Raw genomic sequence first — 18,416 nt, forward strand, 5'->3', positions numbered from 1 at the left:
ATTGTTCAGATAAAGTCAGTAGAACACAGTTTCTTAATCTGCTAAATGGGAAAAGACACTGCTGCCTGGCGCTTATTGGATTTTGTGCAATTTGAGGAAGAAATTAGATTGGTTTAGATTAACCCCTCCAGGAATGGACACCTAGGAAGAGGCCATTGTCACTCAGAAGCAGTTGATTTTCAGGTTTATTTATCTGAGCAATCCAGCTGCCGGCGTGACTGAGCAGAACCCGCACTGTTGTGCTGCACTTCTTCATCCTCTGGAGCGCCCGTCTGCTGAGTTCAAACAAGACAGCATCGATCTGCTGCAAACCAGGCTGCACCCCGGTGTCGGTGGTGCCAGCCGGTGCTTTGCCTTCTCTCCCTGGTAACAAAGACCCGGGTGGGCTTCCCTGTTACTCAGGGGAGAAGCAATCGTGAGAGCACCTGTGCTCCAAGGCAAACTCTGCCCTTGGCTCCCTCCAGCTCTGCAAGCCTCCCTGTTTGCCTCCCTCTAAGGAAGAAGTCCCCAAGGTGGGCTTGGAAGAGCACCGCGGACCTCGCCATCTGCAGCTCTGGGTGCCAGCACGTTGTTGGATTAAGTGACAGCAAGCATGTCTGCGTGCAAAAGGCAAAGCCCTCACAGGAAGTGCTTTTCCAGCTAGCAGGGTGAACCAAGCATCACTGCCTGGCTGTGGAGCCTCCAAAACTCTGTTCCTGGATGCATTTCTAAGCCAAATTGGAAGAGCTTGGGGTCCCGAAGTGGCTGTGCCTTGGCCGTACAGTATCTTACCTTGCCACTTGCCTTTGCACAAGTACTTGCACGTCACAGGGAATGTCTGCAAGAAGGTGAAACGTGAGAAAAGAAAGAGGATTGTTCACCCTCTTGTTGAGAAGTGAGCTGTCAGGTGAGGGATGGCTGTGCTTTCGCATCTGTGAGCAGCCAGTGGGAACAGCTTTGCCCCGTGCCCATCCCTGGAGACTGGGCACTGCGGGGAGAGCGTGCCTGTCCTCCCAGAGGTGGCTGGAAGGCAGCCGAGCGCTGATGTTGGGAGAAGGGGTTATTACTCAGTATTGTGAGTGGCGAGAGGAAGTGTTCAGCATATTATATTCTGGGACACCTTCCCAGAAAATGTTTCCTCGTGGTAATTACAGCAGTGATGCCGTAAGCCCAGGCAGTGGCTCCCCTTTGGGTTTTAGGCTTGCAGTAGTGAAGATGAATGGAGCAGACTGTTAGGAAAGCTCTCAGAGATGAAGTTTTGCCACAGCCTGTTAAATCAGGAGCCCCTTCGGCGAGGGCAGTGCATGTTCCTCAGCCTGACAGGGGAAATAGCTTGGCTACAAAGACAGTGATAGCCGAAAACTCGTCCTATTTCTTACTGGAACTCCGAGGAAGCTGCTGCAGCTCCGTCCCCCCTGTCACTGGACACATGCTGTCTCCTCCTGCATTGCTTGAGCTGGGTTATGAGCTCCTGCTGTTTGCCACGGTGCTGTAAGCCCAGGAGCTCTTCGTTGTTTTCGGTAAGGGGTTACAGAAGATCTGTGAAAGCCACAGGACAGATCCAGCCTGACAAGGGTCTTCTATAGGCTATCCATCACGGATAACGTGCAGACACAGCTGAACATGCCCGGGGAGCTGTGGTCAGCTGAAGGGGACCCCAAGTCCTCCTTTCCCCTCTCCGTGTTGCGTGACACTGGTACTTATGTTCTCCTGCGACTCCTGTTTCTCCATTTATATAAACAGATAGGTTTTGGTAACAAAGGAGGAAAAGAAATGCATGACAGAAATGCGTGCTGCTCTCTGACCCCGTGGTGTTGCGGGACTCTGCATTGACAGGTCCTGAAGGGACACGCATCCACTTGTGTCCCTTCCCCTTCAAGAGGACTGCAGAACACACCGGAGGGGAAGAGGAGGAGATCTGGGGGCCGATAGCTGATACAGGCAGGATGCACTGAAGGAAGCACGGAGTTAAACACAGGAAGTCCTTCACTGAGATGGAAGTAGCGAGATCTCCTTCTTTGCTCCCCTGAGCAGGGCAATTGTTCTTTCATCTCTTTTATTCTTTTTCCAAGGCAACAGTACTCTCCCACTTCATGCGTGCCATGTTTTTGAGGTGTATAGATTTGTGCTCTGTTTTGGTTCCTCACTGGAAACAGACTGTGTGTTTACTTGGAGCAAGTTGACTTGTATCGTGGTTCTGCTCCCAAAGCTGCACTCCCAGCGTCTTTGGCTGCAGTGGTTCAGATGGTGAGGGGAAACGCAGTGAAGTCAGGACTTGAAGCTCCCTGATTGGTGAACTGTAAATTTGAGCCGGAAAATGTGGCTGTACTGTAAAATTCAGGACACCATCTGTTTCATTGCTTGCTTGCAGTAACATTTGTACTTGATAATTAAAATGTCACACACATTTTTAGCCAGCTTATAATCCATGCAGGAGTAGAACTGTGTCTTCTGAAAACCATTCGGGAGATGCTCACGGATAAGAATGATGCCATTTTGAACCATTTCCTGCTGCTTATAGGGGAGTGTTTTGCCATTTTTTCATATTTTGAGGAGTAGGGTGGAGGGATGGGAACAATTGCAGCTTCTTTTGGAAGGACCTGTGAACCTCACTGAATAACACTGGATTTTTGTGGTTTATTGGATGAAGTACGGTTTGTGCTGATTCAACGCACTCATTCAGTGCTTGGCCTCATTTGATGTTTAGAAAGTCCTCAAAGAGGAGAACTATAGTTCTCTAGCTAGATCTGTCTGCTTCCCTTTAGCATCAGTAGGAATGTGAGCAGCCTGGATAGAGACGCCAAAGCGGTGACTTTGCAGCCTTTTTCACACACGGATGCTTCTTGACCAGATGTTTATTTTGTGTTAGGCTGGTCGTGCTGGGGCTGGGCTGGTGGTGCCTCTCCTGGTTTTGGTCTGGCTGGTAGGTTTGCTTTGGCTTCAGCTGCAATCGGTTTGTTTTTAAGGTGTTTTTAAGGATATGCCGTCTGTCTTAAGCAAGACTTCTCCAGCTGGTCTGGCCAAGGGCTCAAAGCACCGTCTGTTTGGTTAGCTCTCTGCCTGGGAAGCTGAGGATGGTGAGCGCAGCAGGCTCAGGGCTTAAGAATCACAGCAAGAGGATGCTCAGGAAAAGGTCAGGTTTTGGTCCATCTTTGTGGTGTTCTCACTGCGAGAGAGGCAGAGCAAACAGTGTCGTTTGTGTGCTGTGCGTTCGAGTGGGTTTTGCCCAGCGATGCTGGTCATCACCCTTCCAGCTCGCGCAGAAGGGAGCTGGGCTCCTCTCCTCGGCTGGCCCAGGTTGCTGTGTCTCCTCTTTGCAGTGACCTCAGTGCAGCTGCCAGTTTGGCTGAAGTTTGCTCCGCGGCACTGAAAAAGATGCAAAAACAGAATTTGGTTTTGGCTGTCCTAAAATTGGATTCTGAACGTCTTAATGCTAGAGATTAATGAACAATGTAGGAGGCATCTGAAATCCGTAAAAACGCAATGTGTCTTAGCTGATATCTGTGCTGAATGTGCTTTCGCCGACCACCAGGAAAGCATTTGATTAGGTATTGCCAGCTCAGTCTCTGCTTCCCAGGCATGTCACACGCTTGGACCGTGTAGACGGTCCTCCTGTCAACACAACGTGATGGACATATCCCTGCATTGGTTCAGGGTTGTGTAAGAGGCAAAAGTGTCATTTTCCACAAAAGTGCCTCTCTAGGGGCATTGTTGTAACTAATTCAGACTAAGTAAAACATGCTTTTACTAAATGTATGCGGTGGAATGAGCAGACGTTGGAAACGGGATGTTCTGCTCCTCTTGTGATACCTGGAAATTCTTGATTGCTTAGCTGAAATAAAAATGTCTCCCAGCTGAGCTTTGGCACAACAGATACATCGGCAAAGTTTTATTAGAAATGCATTCTGCTATTCCATGAACATTTTAAATCCATTTATGTGAACTATGGGTGAGTGAGATTTTTTAAAATCCTGGTCTGCTGGGAGATATTTAAAGCTCACAGCTTTACGGTGCATTGGTGTGTGCTATCAGCAACTAGTCAAGATTAAAGATGAAGTCAGGAAAGGAGCTGCCGTGAGTACTTCAGGAGGGCTCACCAGCAAGTGAGCACATGAGGTGCTTTCTGGGCTGTCTCCTGGCTTAAATCAAACAGTTTGACGACACGCTGGCATTCATGCAGGCTTCTTCTATGTTGAGGCTCTGGACATTTCCTTGCAGGATTGGGTCCTGTGCTTTTGCCAGGAGACTCTATTGTAATGTGTGAGAGAAGGTTTAAAATATTCTAATTGTCTACCATGAAATTACAGTTTTGTTCCCTGGAGTAGAAAAGTGAGTTTAAATCATTAACACCACAAGTCTCAGTGATGATTACAGAAATGTTTGCAAGTGACTTAATCAGAATAGTTTGTCTGAGTGGCCCATTTTAATATTATTGCGCTGATTAAGTTTTCTTAGCTAATATGTGTTTCATTTCCAATTCAATTAAATGAGAATCCCCTTTCATTACGTGATATTACTGAAGTGCCCTAGTGGGGCAGGAGCACACTTGGTATTTTCAATTGATACAGATTTCTTCATTATACCGTCTCGTGGTGCTAAATGAAATCAATGAAAGCTGAAATTAAAATTGTAGCAAGCTGCAGCTATAAATACGTTGTCCATTCCTCAGCCCCTTTCAGCAATAGGAATGAGAATATATTAGTATCAGTTCATTAATTACATTTCAAATACATTTTCAATAGATGCCTTCCTTTGACAAAATTTTAGAAAGACTATGAAAGATTTTTCCTTGCGTTTCTGTATGTCCAATAATTATGACAAGCAAAATATAAGTGGCATTAATGTGCTTTTATTATACAGTGTATATGTTCGCTTTTGATTTTAAAAGCATTCTTGTGTAACCTATCATGAGCTATGTTAGCTGGCGTATGGGAGATTATCTGCAAATGGCTTGTGAAGGAATGAACATCAGCCTTACGTTTTCTCACATGAGCCAAACCTTGATCTTTTATGTATTATTGAAGAGAATTGATTTAGATCTGATATAGTAACAAATGATTTTATAAACACCTCTCTGGAGTTAATTCCCCATTGTGGGATATATGAAGTTCTCAAAGATAATGTGTATGATCTTGAAAGCTCCGAGATTTCTCAAGTGTTGGGGCAGGGCTATTGAACGGTACGTATTTTTATATAGGAAGCAGTTGGGAGGCATGTTACTGTGATTCAAGCAGTGATTAGGAAATTACAGTGAGTGCTGAGGAAATAGGATAGGTACAGCTTCTAAATACGCATTCATATGTTCACAAAAAGACAAATATATGTGTTGAGCTGAGACTGGGACCCTCTAAACCATCTTGTTCCTAGACGATATTAACAGCAGAGTTTACAAGTAAAGTGCGCAGGGTTCACTAATCTTTAGTTTCACGTGTCCTGTTTGTGTGGCCGTTTGGTGGCAGGTTCAGAGCAGCAGTCCCCATCCCACGTGCTGCTTTTGTGCCGCTCACCGTGGCAGCGTGCGCGGCTGTGCGCCACCTGCTTGAAAAGTCACCGCGAAGCAGAGACTATCTGAAGTATTGATTTCTGTTAAATTATTAAAGTATTTTCATCTGGTCAGAGAATATGTGGCTTAGCGCGTTTAAGGCGTATCTAAAATGTATATGAATATAAAGATGAAGCCTTTTTCTTTGATACTAAATATACACTTTTTATAAACAAGAATCTGGAATTTTTTAGAATATGATAAATATCTTAGCATAGTTATCCTGGCTCCATAAGTGCAATGAAAATGTTAGCCTTGGCATATCAATCGTGCTTTACAGATGACTGTAATTTCCTGAATGTCAAAACTCCAAATTTTTCTACTAAGCAAACTTTTCAGTGGCAAAATAGATTGCCTCCATAATATATCACTGTGGGCAGGAAAAAATGAAATCTTTATGTACTGTATTATGAATCAATGAGGCATTAAGATTTTTGGAAGGGTGAGCGGACTCTGGAAAATGAAAAACTGCCACTATTCCATCTCTGTAAACCGCTGCTTATGGAGCGTCGGCTTTGCAAACCTCTATCTTCCACGCCACAGAAATATCAGTTACAAGTTGAAACCAATTCCTGCAACAGCATTTAGATAGGGTAAATACTGTAGTAAATATCTGATTTATGGCAACATCCTGTGGTTATTCACCAGCTCTTTTGCAGTAGCCTAGCCTGCCTGCCTTTTCATTTTGGGAGGTCTGCCATGCTTTCTAATGAATCCATAGGAGAGAACGGGGAGGTGCCGGCTGCCGTGCGCCGGGGAGGTGCTGTGTGACACAGCTCCTGGGGACGGGGATGGTGCTGCAGCGTCTGCGTGGTTCCTTGCACGGGGAGTGGGAAGGTGTTCCTGGTACTATGTGGGTTTGAGATTGTTCCTGGTACTTATGTGGATTTCAGGTGGTGAATTTTCAAAAGACATCACCCACACCTGTATTTTTCCTAGCGTGCATTAAGGGCAGGATTGTGCTCTGCAACCTCTTTTAAGGAATAACTGACTTCGGCAAGAAAGGCACTTTAAAAAGCCAAGACCTTGCCTGACGCTGGAGGCAAACCCCACAAATTCAGCATCACTACAGCTCAGCACCTAGCAAGAGGGGCAGTGCGACGTGTTCTTAGCTGGGGCTCCTCTGCCAGCTCCTCTCTTTCCCTTGGGTTTTACCTCCCACATGCGGCTCCAGGGTCCCAGTAAGAGTGAGAGCGGGCTGCCTCAGCACCACTGCTGCCTTCCATCCAGACGCCTCTATCGTGTAACGAAGTTAATGAGGTGGGAAGCTTTGCTGCTCCGGGTAGGCGGTGGTGGGCGATGGGTGCTCCCAACAGGCGCTTCAGCCCCTTTCCCTGCAGCCCCTCGGCTGGGTGGATGGGTCTGGGCGCTGCCACATTTCCCCTGCGAGGCTTCTGGGTGGAGGCGGCGAGTTCGGGGACGGATCCAGCCGCTGAGTCACTCTTCTATTTGCCGAGTCTAAAAATGGAAGCTTGCTTCTCTTTTTATCCACCACTAAAAAAAAAAAAAAGTGAAAAAGGCTACTGTTCTTGCTGAATTGGTTGTGTGCAAGGGTATCCTGCAGAGATCTTAATAATACAGGCAATTATGAAATTAATACCACTCTGGCAAATCTGCAGGGCAGCTCTCCCCTGCGCAGGCAATGCTGTGGACAATTAGTTTGTGCGTGAGGGTAGCTGGGAGCATGTGTGTGTGTGAGGCTGCATATTTTTTACTTCTTTAAAACCTTATTTTCAGTATACTTGTGTTCCAGGTACCAGCTCCGCACATATATGAACAGGTACCTTGAGCTGAAAAAATCTTCAAATGCTGCCTTCCTCTGTGCCTAAAGTGCTGCTTTTTTGCAAATCTTTCCCATTTGATAATTTCATGGGCAACGATGGGCTGGTGTAATTGCCACTCTTGCAAAATCCAGCTCCTTTTTATGGGTTCCTCTGGCATTTTTCTCCTGCTGCAGTTACTGTGGGTAGGCTGCTGGCTTCCTACCCCCACCATTAGTGTTTCTAGACAAAACATCTCTGTGATTCATTGGGTGCTGATAGAAGTGAAAACATAATGATTACTTAGAGGAAATGTAAATTTACATTTGCTAAAGGCTTTAATTCACAGCTCTGAAATACTTATCTCCTTTCCTCCTAGGCCCTTGTTCTGGGCTAATGCATGTTATGATTCTCCTGTGCCATGCTGAGACCAGAGTAAAGGAATATAAGTCCATGTGTGTGTACTTTTGCAGACTGCTGCAGAGAAGAGCAGGTTTTTTTTTCTCCTCCTTCTCCCCTTTCCCATATTTTTTTATATTTGACCTTGTAAATGGCTGTAAAAGGGAATGCTGCTGTTCTGATGGCACCTCCGCCAGGTATTGCAACAGGTGGTGGCGTTAGCCACTGCTGTAGGAACTGCTTGTGGAGGAAGAAAAAAAAGTTTGCACTGCACTTTCAAGATGTACTTCTTTAATAGGGTGTCATTTATACAGCTAGATTTTGCTGTACTTTGAATTTTGGACGAGGCGGATCTGGGCATTCGGTTTGAAATGACGGAATGAAGAGATGTCTCACTTCGTAGCTAAAGCAATAGGACCGGCCCTGCTCCCGGCCCGCCTGGGCTGGGTCCCTGAGCAGGCACCCAGTGGACTCGGGGTGGGGGATGAGGTGGGGAGGTGATAGGTGAGGGCAGCAGACCGGCTGCAATGATCCTGCTCCATGCATACTGCCACCATGGGATGCTGGGCGTGAGAGTTTCCTCCTGAAGCTCCTGGGGAGCGCAGCAGCCCCGCTCCGTGCTGCCACGGCCAGCAGCGGGGCCCTTTCCCTCATCTGCTGGGCTGGGAGCACAGGGAAGCACTGGGGGAAGTGGGTGGGTGATGCTTTTCAGCTGCTGCTTCTGTTGTTATCCAAATCACTGATGTGAAGCATCTGGGACCAATCTGGAGTAGATGCAAGCATTTGATTCCCAGCAATGTGGGTGAGAGCTTGCCAAATATTTTGGCCTAGCCTCTGCAAACTGTCCTGCGTGAGCATCTCTCAGCCAGGAAGTGGTACTCTCATTTGGGGGGTTTACGAATGAAGGGGTTTTCCCAAGCATGCTTGGTCGGAGGAGGAAGGGCTGTCACCAGGATGTTCACCCCATCCTTTCAATTGTGTCCGTAGGTGACACGGTTTGTTAAGGATTAGAGTGAGTCACAGCATTAAATGAACATCTCGCTTCTCTCTGAGCGATCTCCAGACAGATGCCTGCCTCTAACAAATGAGGCAGCAGGGGTATTTCTCTTTGAGGGACAATTTGCAGTATTAGCAAATCAAATTCTCGGTGGGCCACTCTTTATGGGAATTAACCTCACCTACTGGGAGCCAGGCGCTCTGGGCACCCGGCCTGATGTAATTGAGTTTGACTTCTCCTGGAGACGTGGTGGGGATGATGGATGGGCAAGGGAGACCCACGCCACGCTGGCCTCGTGCCCCATCTACTGAAAGTTAAAATACATCAGCTGCAGGGTTTGGCAGCTTTGGAGTTGCACGTGGAGGATTTCTAACCTGTGGTGCTGCGAGACTTGCACCGCTGGTGTTTCTGACCTCCCGTAGCTACGCTGTAAAGTTATGCAGTGCACAAACCTTTTGCGCATGGTGCAGGGTAAGGGAAGAGTGTGGAGCCTGCTGCAGCGGTGTTTTGGAGTGGTGGTGGAGCAAAGACAGGGTCTGGACCCATGTGTAGGACCATCTTCCTCTCATCAGATGAACTACAGAAGAGGAAAAGTTGCTGTCTCAAAAAAAACAAAACCAAAACAACAGCTCAGCTTTTAAAGATGAAAAGAATATTCTTATAAATTAGTTCAGTTTATGGGGAGGGTGGTGAGGATGTTGCTCGTCCTTGTGCCATTAGTCAATTCTGGTTGATTGCACGTTGTTCCTGGTGCCGAGTCACCAACCATATGATTATTTTTCTTTTTTTCAGTAGCTCAGTTCTTTATCCTTAGTTTCATATGCAGAATCCCTGCTGCAGGGTTTTATTTCATTTTAGTTGCTTTTCTGTTGGACGTGATACAAATCTCATCTGTCCCTCTGCCCCTGCCCTTTCCATTCAAAGGAAACTTTCCTTTCAAAATGTCTGTCCTCACCTGTGGTGTAATGGGGTTTCGCACTGCCCTGTTAATATACGACAAAGTCTGTAAAAAAAAATCTCCTAGAATAGGAAACATTCCCAAATTTCCCTTTCTCCCCCGTCTTCAACCAAAGCGTTGGAGACACTTTTGCAAAACTGCCTCCCATTCATTGCACGAGCCCATCTGCATGTCCAAACCGTCTTAGCCAGGCTTACCACCTGGATGAGCTTGACCTAGATGCAAACTGATGTGCATGAGCAAGTTTAAAGGGTAGCCTTAGCTTTGCTGGGAGAATGGGACTGCCCCAGTATTTCCCCCTGCTAATCACAGCTCTGCTTCCTCAGCCGTGCACCAAAGCTCTGTTGTCCTGGTTTACCTTTCCCCCAGGCACAGTCTGAGTGGGATGTCAGGGCTGCAGTGCTCCCTGTGCAAGGGCTGTCGGTTTCTCCCCCTCTGTAGCCTTTGGGAGCCCCTCTTGCTACAACCTCATCTCTTAGGGGAAATGGGAGAAGGTCACTCGGTCCCACCCCTGCTTATCCGTACACTAATGGGTGTAATGTTGAGTAGGTGGTTAGCTTTCAGCTTCCATCTCGTGCTTCCTAGCTGACGGCTCCATCAAGCCAGGCTCAGGTTTCCAGGCTGAAGGCACGGCAGCTGCCAGCACCCGACCTCCAGTCTTCCTCTGCCTCAAAGAGCAATTAAACAGCCTCTGTCCTCTGACGGAGATCGATATTCCTCTGCCTTGGCACCAGCAGGACCTAAAAGGGTGGAGCCAACCCCCCCCAGTTGTTGTCCTTGTGGAATTAGTGTTCTCTTGGACCCCAGAGCAGTGGTTTGAAGCCTTTCCATTGGGGTTAAGGTGTCCTTCCCTGGGAGTAGGTGCAATAGGTAAGGCCCCTAGATGGGTGCTGTATTCAGACCCTGGGTTGCTCAGCTGTCAGTGGTTTTGCCAGGCCGCTCATGGTGGGGTGGCAAAGCAGGAGCGAGGGAGCTGCAAGCTCCCCACGTGCTCTGAAGTCTCTGACTTTACTCAGTGCTGTCATCCCCTAGGGGTTCACACCTCCTCAATTTGACTTCAATTTGCCTTTTTTTTTTTTCCTTTCATGTTGCTTTTAGAAGCTTGCTACAAGGATGCTTTTTAAAAAAATCATTAGATTGAAAAAATAAAAAAAAGATTCTCATTCAGCCCCTGTGCTAGGCAGAGGTGGGGAAGGTGGGGAACGGCATGGCACAGATGCACTATATGACCACAGAATTATCTTTCAAAGAGAGCAGATGGCTCCATCTCAATAAACCCCTCAGAGAGATTCACCGGAGGTCTTTGAGGTTTCAGTTTGCTTCTTATTTTCTCCGAGGTCTGTGCAGGAAAGAGAGGGGGCTGCTGTGGGCTGAGGAACTGGACAGCTGAAAGCAGGTTTGCGCACTGACTGCATGCTCTGCTTGGTCACTTTTAGCAAAAATCTTCCCACACGTGGTAGAAGTAACACAGACCAAAAATTTCCTATTTCTAGCCAGCACCAGGGCTGGTTTGGGAGCTGGTTTGTCTTTTGCTCTCTTAGGGCAGGTAAAGAGGCCCTCTGTGCCAGGGCTGCACATAAAGCTGAATCGGAGCCCAGGCAGAAGAGTGGTGTGGTGTGGGACCTGCTGGATCACGGCCTCCCTGGCTCAGCTTTCTCACCCTGGTGGAGGGGGTGTGAGCCATTAGCTGGGTGTTTATCTGAAGAGAGCCTCTGACCTTTTCCGAGCTCCTCTACAGAAATGGTTCATGTGCAAATAGTTCGTTGCTCCCCAAAATGCTCTCGCTTTAACCTTGCAATGATGTGATAAGCAGAGCAGTTGGTTTAGCACAGGGAGCAAACTCAACATCGTGAGACTGCTCGGTGCTCGCGGTCCTCAGGAAATAGCTGTGTGCAGGGAGCTACCAGGAACAAGTGACTGTCGTACCATCACAGACTCCTGGTGGCCCCAGGGTCAACCTACTTTCTAAGTTGCCTGCGAGCAACTTTTGTTCTCTGCTTCATAGGCATCCAACTAAACTTTATTAGGAAACCTGTATTTCTGAAGAGGGCAGTTCTTTAAGCTGGAGGGATGATTCACAGTGAAGTCTGAGCTCTACCTGCAAACATGTTGTCTCGGGCTCTGAAGCACAAGCTTCAAGGAATGGGCAGGAGCTCAACACCCCCTTGTTAAGACAGCAGAGGGAACAAGCTGTTACGTACGGAGCTAAAAATAATTGCAAAGCTTTGAATCTGCCTCCCAATTGCAGCAGAAGGGTGTTCTAAGCACTGATGGCCGAATCCGTCTCTGGCACAGCTCTCACTCGATGGTGCATTAAAGCGTTTGTGACTTTTTGAAGCTCAGTTCAGATAAACGCACAGCAGTGTGGCTGCTTTTTTGGAGCTGCCATGATTTCGAACTTTGATCAGTGTGGCTTGGGGCTAACCCAAAAGCTGGTGTTCCCAAAAGGAATGGTGCCTTTTCCAGTAGAATTTTAACAGGGAGACTGAAGAAGGGGAGAAATGCACAAGACAGCTGAGATGGGCCCAGCAGCTGACAAAGCAACGTATGACATGGCATAACTAAGAAGTACAGTGCTGGGCCTGTTTGTAGGGTACTGTGCTTCAGAGCAGGTGAGCTACAGGGTCTGCGTGGGGCGTCCCATAAGCCTGCCCACAGCCTGGTTTCCTGAGCACAAGGTGCTGGAGGGAGCCCGGCCACGTCCATCCTCACTGCAGAGCCGAGCAAGCGGCTTTGTTCAGCCTCCTTCACCTGGGCTCCTTCAACTTCCTGTGACAGGTACTGATGGAGGTATTTGCCTGGATGAGGCGATCGGCCACCTAGGGTGATGGTGATCCATTACGACAGTTTCTTCCACCAACATACACATTTTATTCATTCTTTTGCTTTTACAATAGCAGCAAAGAGAGGCACTTTGTCACTGCCTATGACCAAAGAGCACAAAAGGAGAGAGGCTGAAGAATTTGAGCTATGATAAAATGCTCACTGCATTGATCTTGGCTTGGGATTTGTTTTCCTTCTTGCATTAACTCCCCATCGATTGCTGTGATGACCTTAGAGCATGTGGGTTTGCTGGCCGTATCCCTCAGCAAGCAGCATCCCGCTCTGCTCCCGGCCTCCTCAAACCGCTGATGGTGCGAAAGCGGGGCCGGTTGGTACAAGAGGGGTAAGCAGGGCTTTGCTACGGCCTCTTTGGTCATACTATATGTTATATATAGGCATGCCACGGCTATGGTACTAACTTGTTATTGCTTGAGGGATCGGGTCATTATTTTAGCGCAGGATGGTAGTAAACTGGATCCAACTGCGAGGAGTTCTGGCAGCTGTTAAAGAAGGGGTTTGGGTTTGCCTTGGAGATGTTCTTTGTGCCCACGCTTTGCAATGACGCTTTGGGAAAAATTACCTTCCCCTGGACCATGGCAGGGGCCTTGGCTCATGGAACATATTTGCTTCTGTGTTCAAAGCCCTCGGAGCCCGGGGTGGCTGCAGCAGCGCCAGGGTGAGCCTGCAAACACGTGGCAGGGCTGATCGTGGCGTCCTGGCTCTCCAGACATGAGGTGCCGTTGTGTCGGCCACTGATGGCTTTATCAGGCTCCATGGCTGTATTTGGTTTTGCAAGTTTATAGTACTTTCCATTTATTTAATCATTTATAAGCTTGGATGCTCTAAAAGAGAAGGGAAATGGTGACTCTCCCTGTTTCCTGTCCCCCATGCTACTGGATGCTTTCAGAGCCTGTGATTCACTTTCGAGTTCACCCAGAGACAATTTTCTGTAAAACATTGACATCTAGTGGCTTTTCTGCTGAAGGAAACGATGGGGAACAAAGGCTTGGATGAGGGTGGCCAGCCACGATGTCTCCTGGAGAGCAAAGAAATACCCCGTCTCCTCCTCACGCAGCACCCAGGACATGGCGGTCCCAGCCTGGGGGCTCGGGGCTGCTGGGCACACGCTGCTCTGTGTCCTCATCCCGGGGGAGTGAGCTTCCCTGGCAGGACTATTTGCTTATTGAGCTGCCTCAATTCAGTTTACTTAAGCAGATTGCTCTTACCCTGACAGCACTGTGTGGCAGGGCATCCTGCTACCTCTGGGCACTGGGCAGGGACATTCCCCATGAGAAGTGCAGCCCGTAGCACTTCTGGTGCTGCCCTGGCGCGTGCTGTCATGTCACAGCCGTGCATGCAGCCTCCCTGTGTGTGCCACCATCCTGCTGCTCCAAACAAAAGCCTCCACTTCCCTTGGAATATCTTTTGTTAGAAAGCGCTGTAATGCACCGTTTAATTTCCTGTTATTTACTTCTCTATCCTCTCTCATCTTTGTATCAGGTGAAAGCAGGAGGATAAAATGGTGTTTGCCTGGGCTTTTCCGTGATCTTCGTTTCAGTTCAAGGAGGTTGGGTCTTCTGGGGACATCCCATTTATCTGGCCTGTGAAAGGAAATGTCTTCCAGGAAATGTTCTCCTTGCAGGCATAGCACTGTTGTAGGGCCTGTGCAGCTCAGACCCACGGCTGCTCACCGTGACAAGTCGTATAAGCAGCACTTTGCAGGCAACAGAAAGTTGTCAGCCCAGCTCGGTTGTGCACAAAACAACACTTTGCTCTCAAATGAAGCTCCCACGTGCCTGGGGAGCAGCCTGTGCTGCTCCTCTGGAAGGGGCTGTAAGTGGTGTGGCCATGGAAAAGCCAGAGCTACCGGTGCCTGCTTGGGCTCGGGCTTCCACCACAGGAGATGTTTTGATGATGCCATCGTGGGTCATGGGAGGGGATCTCTTAATGCCCAGCATGAGCATGTTACTACATGGGCAGCCCACCAGAGATGGAAGTTTGGGGTTCCCTTCAGCCTGTGTAGATGCAAACCCGTTAAGCAGAGCAACGTGTTCTGTTCAACCGTTTCTGTTCCCCCACAGCGACTTTGTTCAGTTATCCTTCACCTCGGAGAGGTGAGCGCACAGAGGAGCACTCTGCAGCAGGGTTTCTGAAAGCATCTTAAGTGCATCTCCAAGTTTCTATTGATTCTGATTGTTAATATGCCGTGCGCTCAAGACGCAGGAGACTAAACGCTCTGCCTCTCTCTCCCCTTTGCAGGAATTTCTACTATATCACCATCCTGCGTGACCCTGTCTCCCGATACCTGAGCGAATGGCGCCACGTGCAGCGAGGAGCCACGTGGAAAGCGTCCCTGCATGTCTGCGACGGGCGATCCCCGACCACCGAGGAGCTGCCCAGCTGCTACACGGGGGACGACTGGTCGGGCTGCTCCCTCCAGGAGTTCATGGATTGCCCCTACAACCTTGCCAATAACCGCCAGGTCCGCATGCTGTCCGATCTCAGCCTGGTGGGATGCTACAACCTGTCGGTCATGCCAGAGGAGCAGAGAAACAAGGTTCTGCTAGACAGTGCCAAGGAGAACCTGAAACGCATGGCCTTCTTCGGCCTTACTGAATTTCAAAGGAAGACTCAGTATCTCTTTGAGAAAACTTTTAACATGAACTTCATCTCGCCGTTCACGCAGTACAATAGCACAAGGGCCTCCAGCGTGGAGATAGACGAGCAGACTCAGCAGCGCATCGAGGCCCTCAATTTTTTAGACATGGAATTGTACGATTATGCAAAAGACCTTTTTTTGCAGCGGTACCAGTACATGCGGCAGAAGGAGCACCAGGAAGCACGGCGGAAACGCCAGGAGCAGCGCAAGATCCTGAGGGCGAAGCAGGCGCACCTGAAAGAGCAGGGCGAAAACAGCTCCAGCACTGACTACATAGGAAACGTGGAGCGGTGGCGGCGGTAGTGGGGGGAGCTTCTCAGGAGACTCGCTGGACACCGAAAGCAAAGCAGAACCCAACCCAACACCCAAATCGGAGCCGACAGAGTAGTCCAGACAAATTAAGCTTCTTAAATATTTGAAGCAAAAAGAGGTTAAAATGTTGCCTTTGCAGTTGCCTTTGCAGTAAATGTTGTACTGTACGTGGAACACTTAATCCTAGTGCGTAATTAAATTGTCCTTTTTAGGTTTGTTGGATTATTTATGAAACACAGGAGCCAAGTAAGCTCATCGGAAATGGTTGCTTGGACATTTATTTAAAAAAAAAAATCCTTAAATTAGTTATGAATACAAAATGGGATGCTGGAAAATGTTTATGATGCTCTGCTGAAACCTATCTGGGAAGCAAACTCATTTCCTAATAATGAGCATTTAACATACTCTCACAATACAGTATATGAGCAAAACCTTTTCCTTTTGATTTTATCTTAATTTTATTTAATTATGTGTTTTCAAAGGGCACCAACTGCTTATGATATTTACCAAGTTAATGAATGGACAATGAAGGGAACAGTAAAGGTCTAGAAAGAATATTGACTAGTTTTATGTATAATATTGGCTTTTAAAAGGAATAGAAGTAATTTCTCTAGTTATATAAATATTTAAAATTTTAAACTTTTTCTACCTACTGCTGTTTAGAGTTTTAAGCTTGGTCTAACTCATATTAAAAAAAAAAATAAATACATACATACTCAATGCCAACGTTAAAGGCATTATTTCCAGAAATTTTCAGGTCAATATGATTTTAACCATTCTGGAGAAGTTACAGCACATCTTCATGTTTCATAAAGCCTTTTACCAATTATAATCTTGTGACAGTATCTAATTTTAGGTCTTTCTTACCCATTAGAATACATAATGCTGAACTTATTATTCCTTAATAATTGGTGATATAAACTAGATGAAATTGTGTTGCGGATATTTGTATAGTGTCTTTAAAAAGTCATAAAAATCTCTAATCCCAGCAATATTATAAAGAGAATTGCTCAATTGAAGAAGTAGATTTACACTTGAATTAGGATTTACTTGCAGTAAATCTTTGCTACACAATATAAAAATAGGGCTGGTTTTTTACACTCTTGAGCCCTTCTTAGTGACGACCGACTAGCAACGACTAAAAATGATGGAAACAAGTATTACCATAGCCATAGTTACACTGTATGAGAAAGTTGCATGGTGAAACAGGATGCAGGCACTGCTGGAGCTGGAGCTGTTGCCCCATCGGCCCCAGCAGGACCAGGCTCACCAAGACCAACAGGGAGAGGAGATGGGGCTGTAGGTGAGGGGCTCCTATAATCTCTATGCAAAAAAAAAAAAAAAAAAAAAAAAAGCACTGTAAGGGTTTGGTTATAAATTCAGCGAGTTCAGAAATTTTGTACGTAGCCTGCAGCGCTCTTGAGCTTTGCACTGAACGGCGATCGCTGTCTGCGTGCTCGGTCGCGGTTGGTGCGCGCGTGTCTGCTTGGCTCCCCGCTCGGTGCTGGGTGACGGAGGCACCTGAGAACGGCATTCTTCGTCCCGGTATACACGATGCTTACAAGGCTCACTTGCACTATTTCCTTTTGCCTGTAATATTATATACACAAAGAGGGCAGGGGGCATGAAATGCAGAAGGAGGCTTTAAAAACGTCTCGAGGCTCCGCGCCTAAGTTAGCTGAAGGTTGTGTTACAGCTGACGTTGTGTTGCGACCTGGGTGGGCAGCAATCCTGCCTGGGGCAAAGGAAAAGCACGGCTGCAAACCAATACCCTGCATTAGCAACTCAGAAGAGAGAATAATGTCGTGTACAGCATTTTTTTTTTTTAAATGAGAACTGCAGTTGCCAATATGATGTCTCGGTTGTACTTTGTTTTTTATGAGGGAAAGTAATGCGCTCTTAAAACTGAAAGGCACTGCTGGAAACAGGACTTAACCATGAGCGAGCTGGAGGGCCTGTTGCTGAAGGTGCATTTTGTTTTTATGCTGTGGTGTGCATGGTTTACAGAGACTAGTTGCATTTTCTTTGTGTATACTGTTTATTGTATATAGGGGATGTACGAATATAAGGATACCGTTTTGTCATAATCATATCAAATTCTACTGATTTCCACTGTAGATGCTGTCTTATTGTGTAGATTTACAAGCCGATCCACTGACTTTGATTGTGTAATTTAACAATAGAACTGATAAATAAAATTTAACTACAGTCTTCTGATTTTCATGTGATTATTTCTTTATGTGAAGATGCATTGGCAGTTGTGCAGTTCAGAATGGTAATTTTGACTCAAATGAAATAGCTGTTGGCAGGCAAATATAGGAATTTAAAATCATGGCTTTTCTGAAGTGTATTTAAACTACAGCCTTCAAGAGCAAAGCCGCTTTGGACTTTCTCTTGTTCGGTAGTTACTGCACAGATTTTAGCTGCTTTTCTGAGCTTTTCTCAGTGGTGGTTTCTGCTGATTTTAAATATTATTGTCAATGGTCTGCATCACTGAGGGATTGTTCCTGTGTGTGTACATGTATGTGTGTTTGTATACATATGATTATTCTTTTCTTTTGTATGATACCCACCATTTTTGCATCAGAGCTGGCGCCAGGAGGTGCTGCCTTGCAGTTTCCAGTGCGCCCTGCTTTATTGCTTCCTGGGGTATTGTCAAGCACAAATAATAATAATAATAATAAAAATAAAGCAGAATTAGATGCAAAAGCAGATGAGATGAAAAGGAGCAGAATGACCAAAATCAACTAGAAAATATGTTGGTTTTTTTTATGATTTGGATGGAGGCCTTTCTTGGTGGTTACAAAATGTACCCTCAGATCAGCAGGACTAACACTGGGGCCGGTAGACTCAGAGGTGTCTGTAGAAGCCTATGCCTTGGCTTAATCCAATTCCCTGTAAGGATGGAGGTGTCCTTCCTTTTGTGAGTACCTGTGGGGCGTTTTCTCTGCAAGGCTTTTTGAAGCCTGAGTGTTGCGGATGGGGAT

At 47.0% G+C, this 18,416-nt stretch overlaps 1 protein-coding gene and 1 long non-coding RNA gene across 2 annotated transcripts in view; one reads left to right on the forward strand and one right to left on the reverse strand.

Annotated features, from left to right (window-relative positions):
* HS6ST2 (heparan sulfate 6-O-sulfotransferase 2) overlaps positions 1-17,640 on the forward strand; it is a 130,605-nt gene extending 112,965 nt beyond the window's left edge. Inside the window, exon 2 of the mRNA XM_040572474.1 lies at positions 14,718-17,640. Coding sequence (XP_040428408.1) covers positions 14,718-15,420 — 703 coding nt within the window. The 3' untranslated portion in view covers positions 15,421-17,640. The remainder of the gene's footprint in view (positions 1-14,717) is intronic.
* LOC121077317 lies at positions 182-6,981 on the reverse strand. Its single transcript, XR_005823982.1, has 2 exons — positions 6,677-6,981; positions 182-3,345 (listed from the first exon to the last, which is right to left on the reverse strand). It is a non-coding gene; the product is annotated as an uncharacterized LOC121077317 (long non-coding RNA).
* Positions 17,641-18,416: the final 776 nt, after the last annotated feature.

Source organism: Cygnus olor, chromosome 13 (assembly GCF_009769625.2).
Source record: "Cygnus olor isolate bCygOlo1 chromosome 13, bCygOlo1.pri.v2, whole genome shotgun sequence".
Classification (NCBI taxonomy): Eukaryota; Metazoa; Chordata; class Aves; order Anseriformes; family Anatidae; genus Cygnus; species Cygnus olor.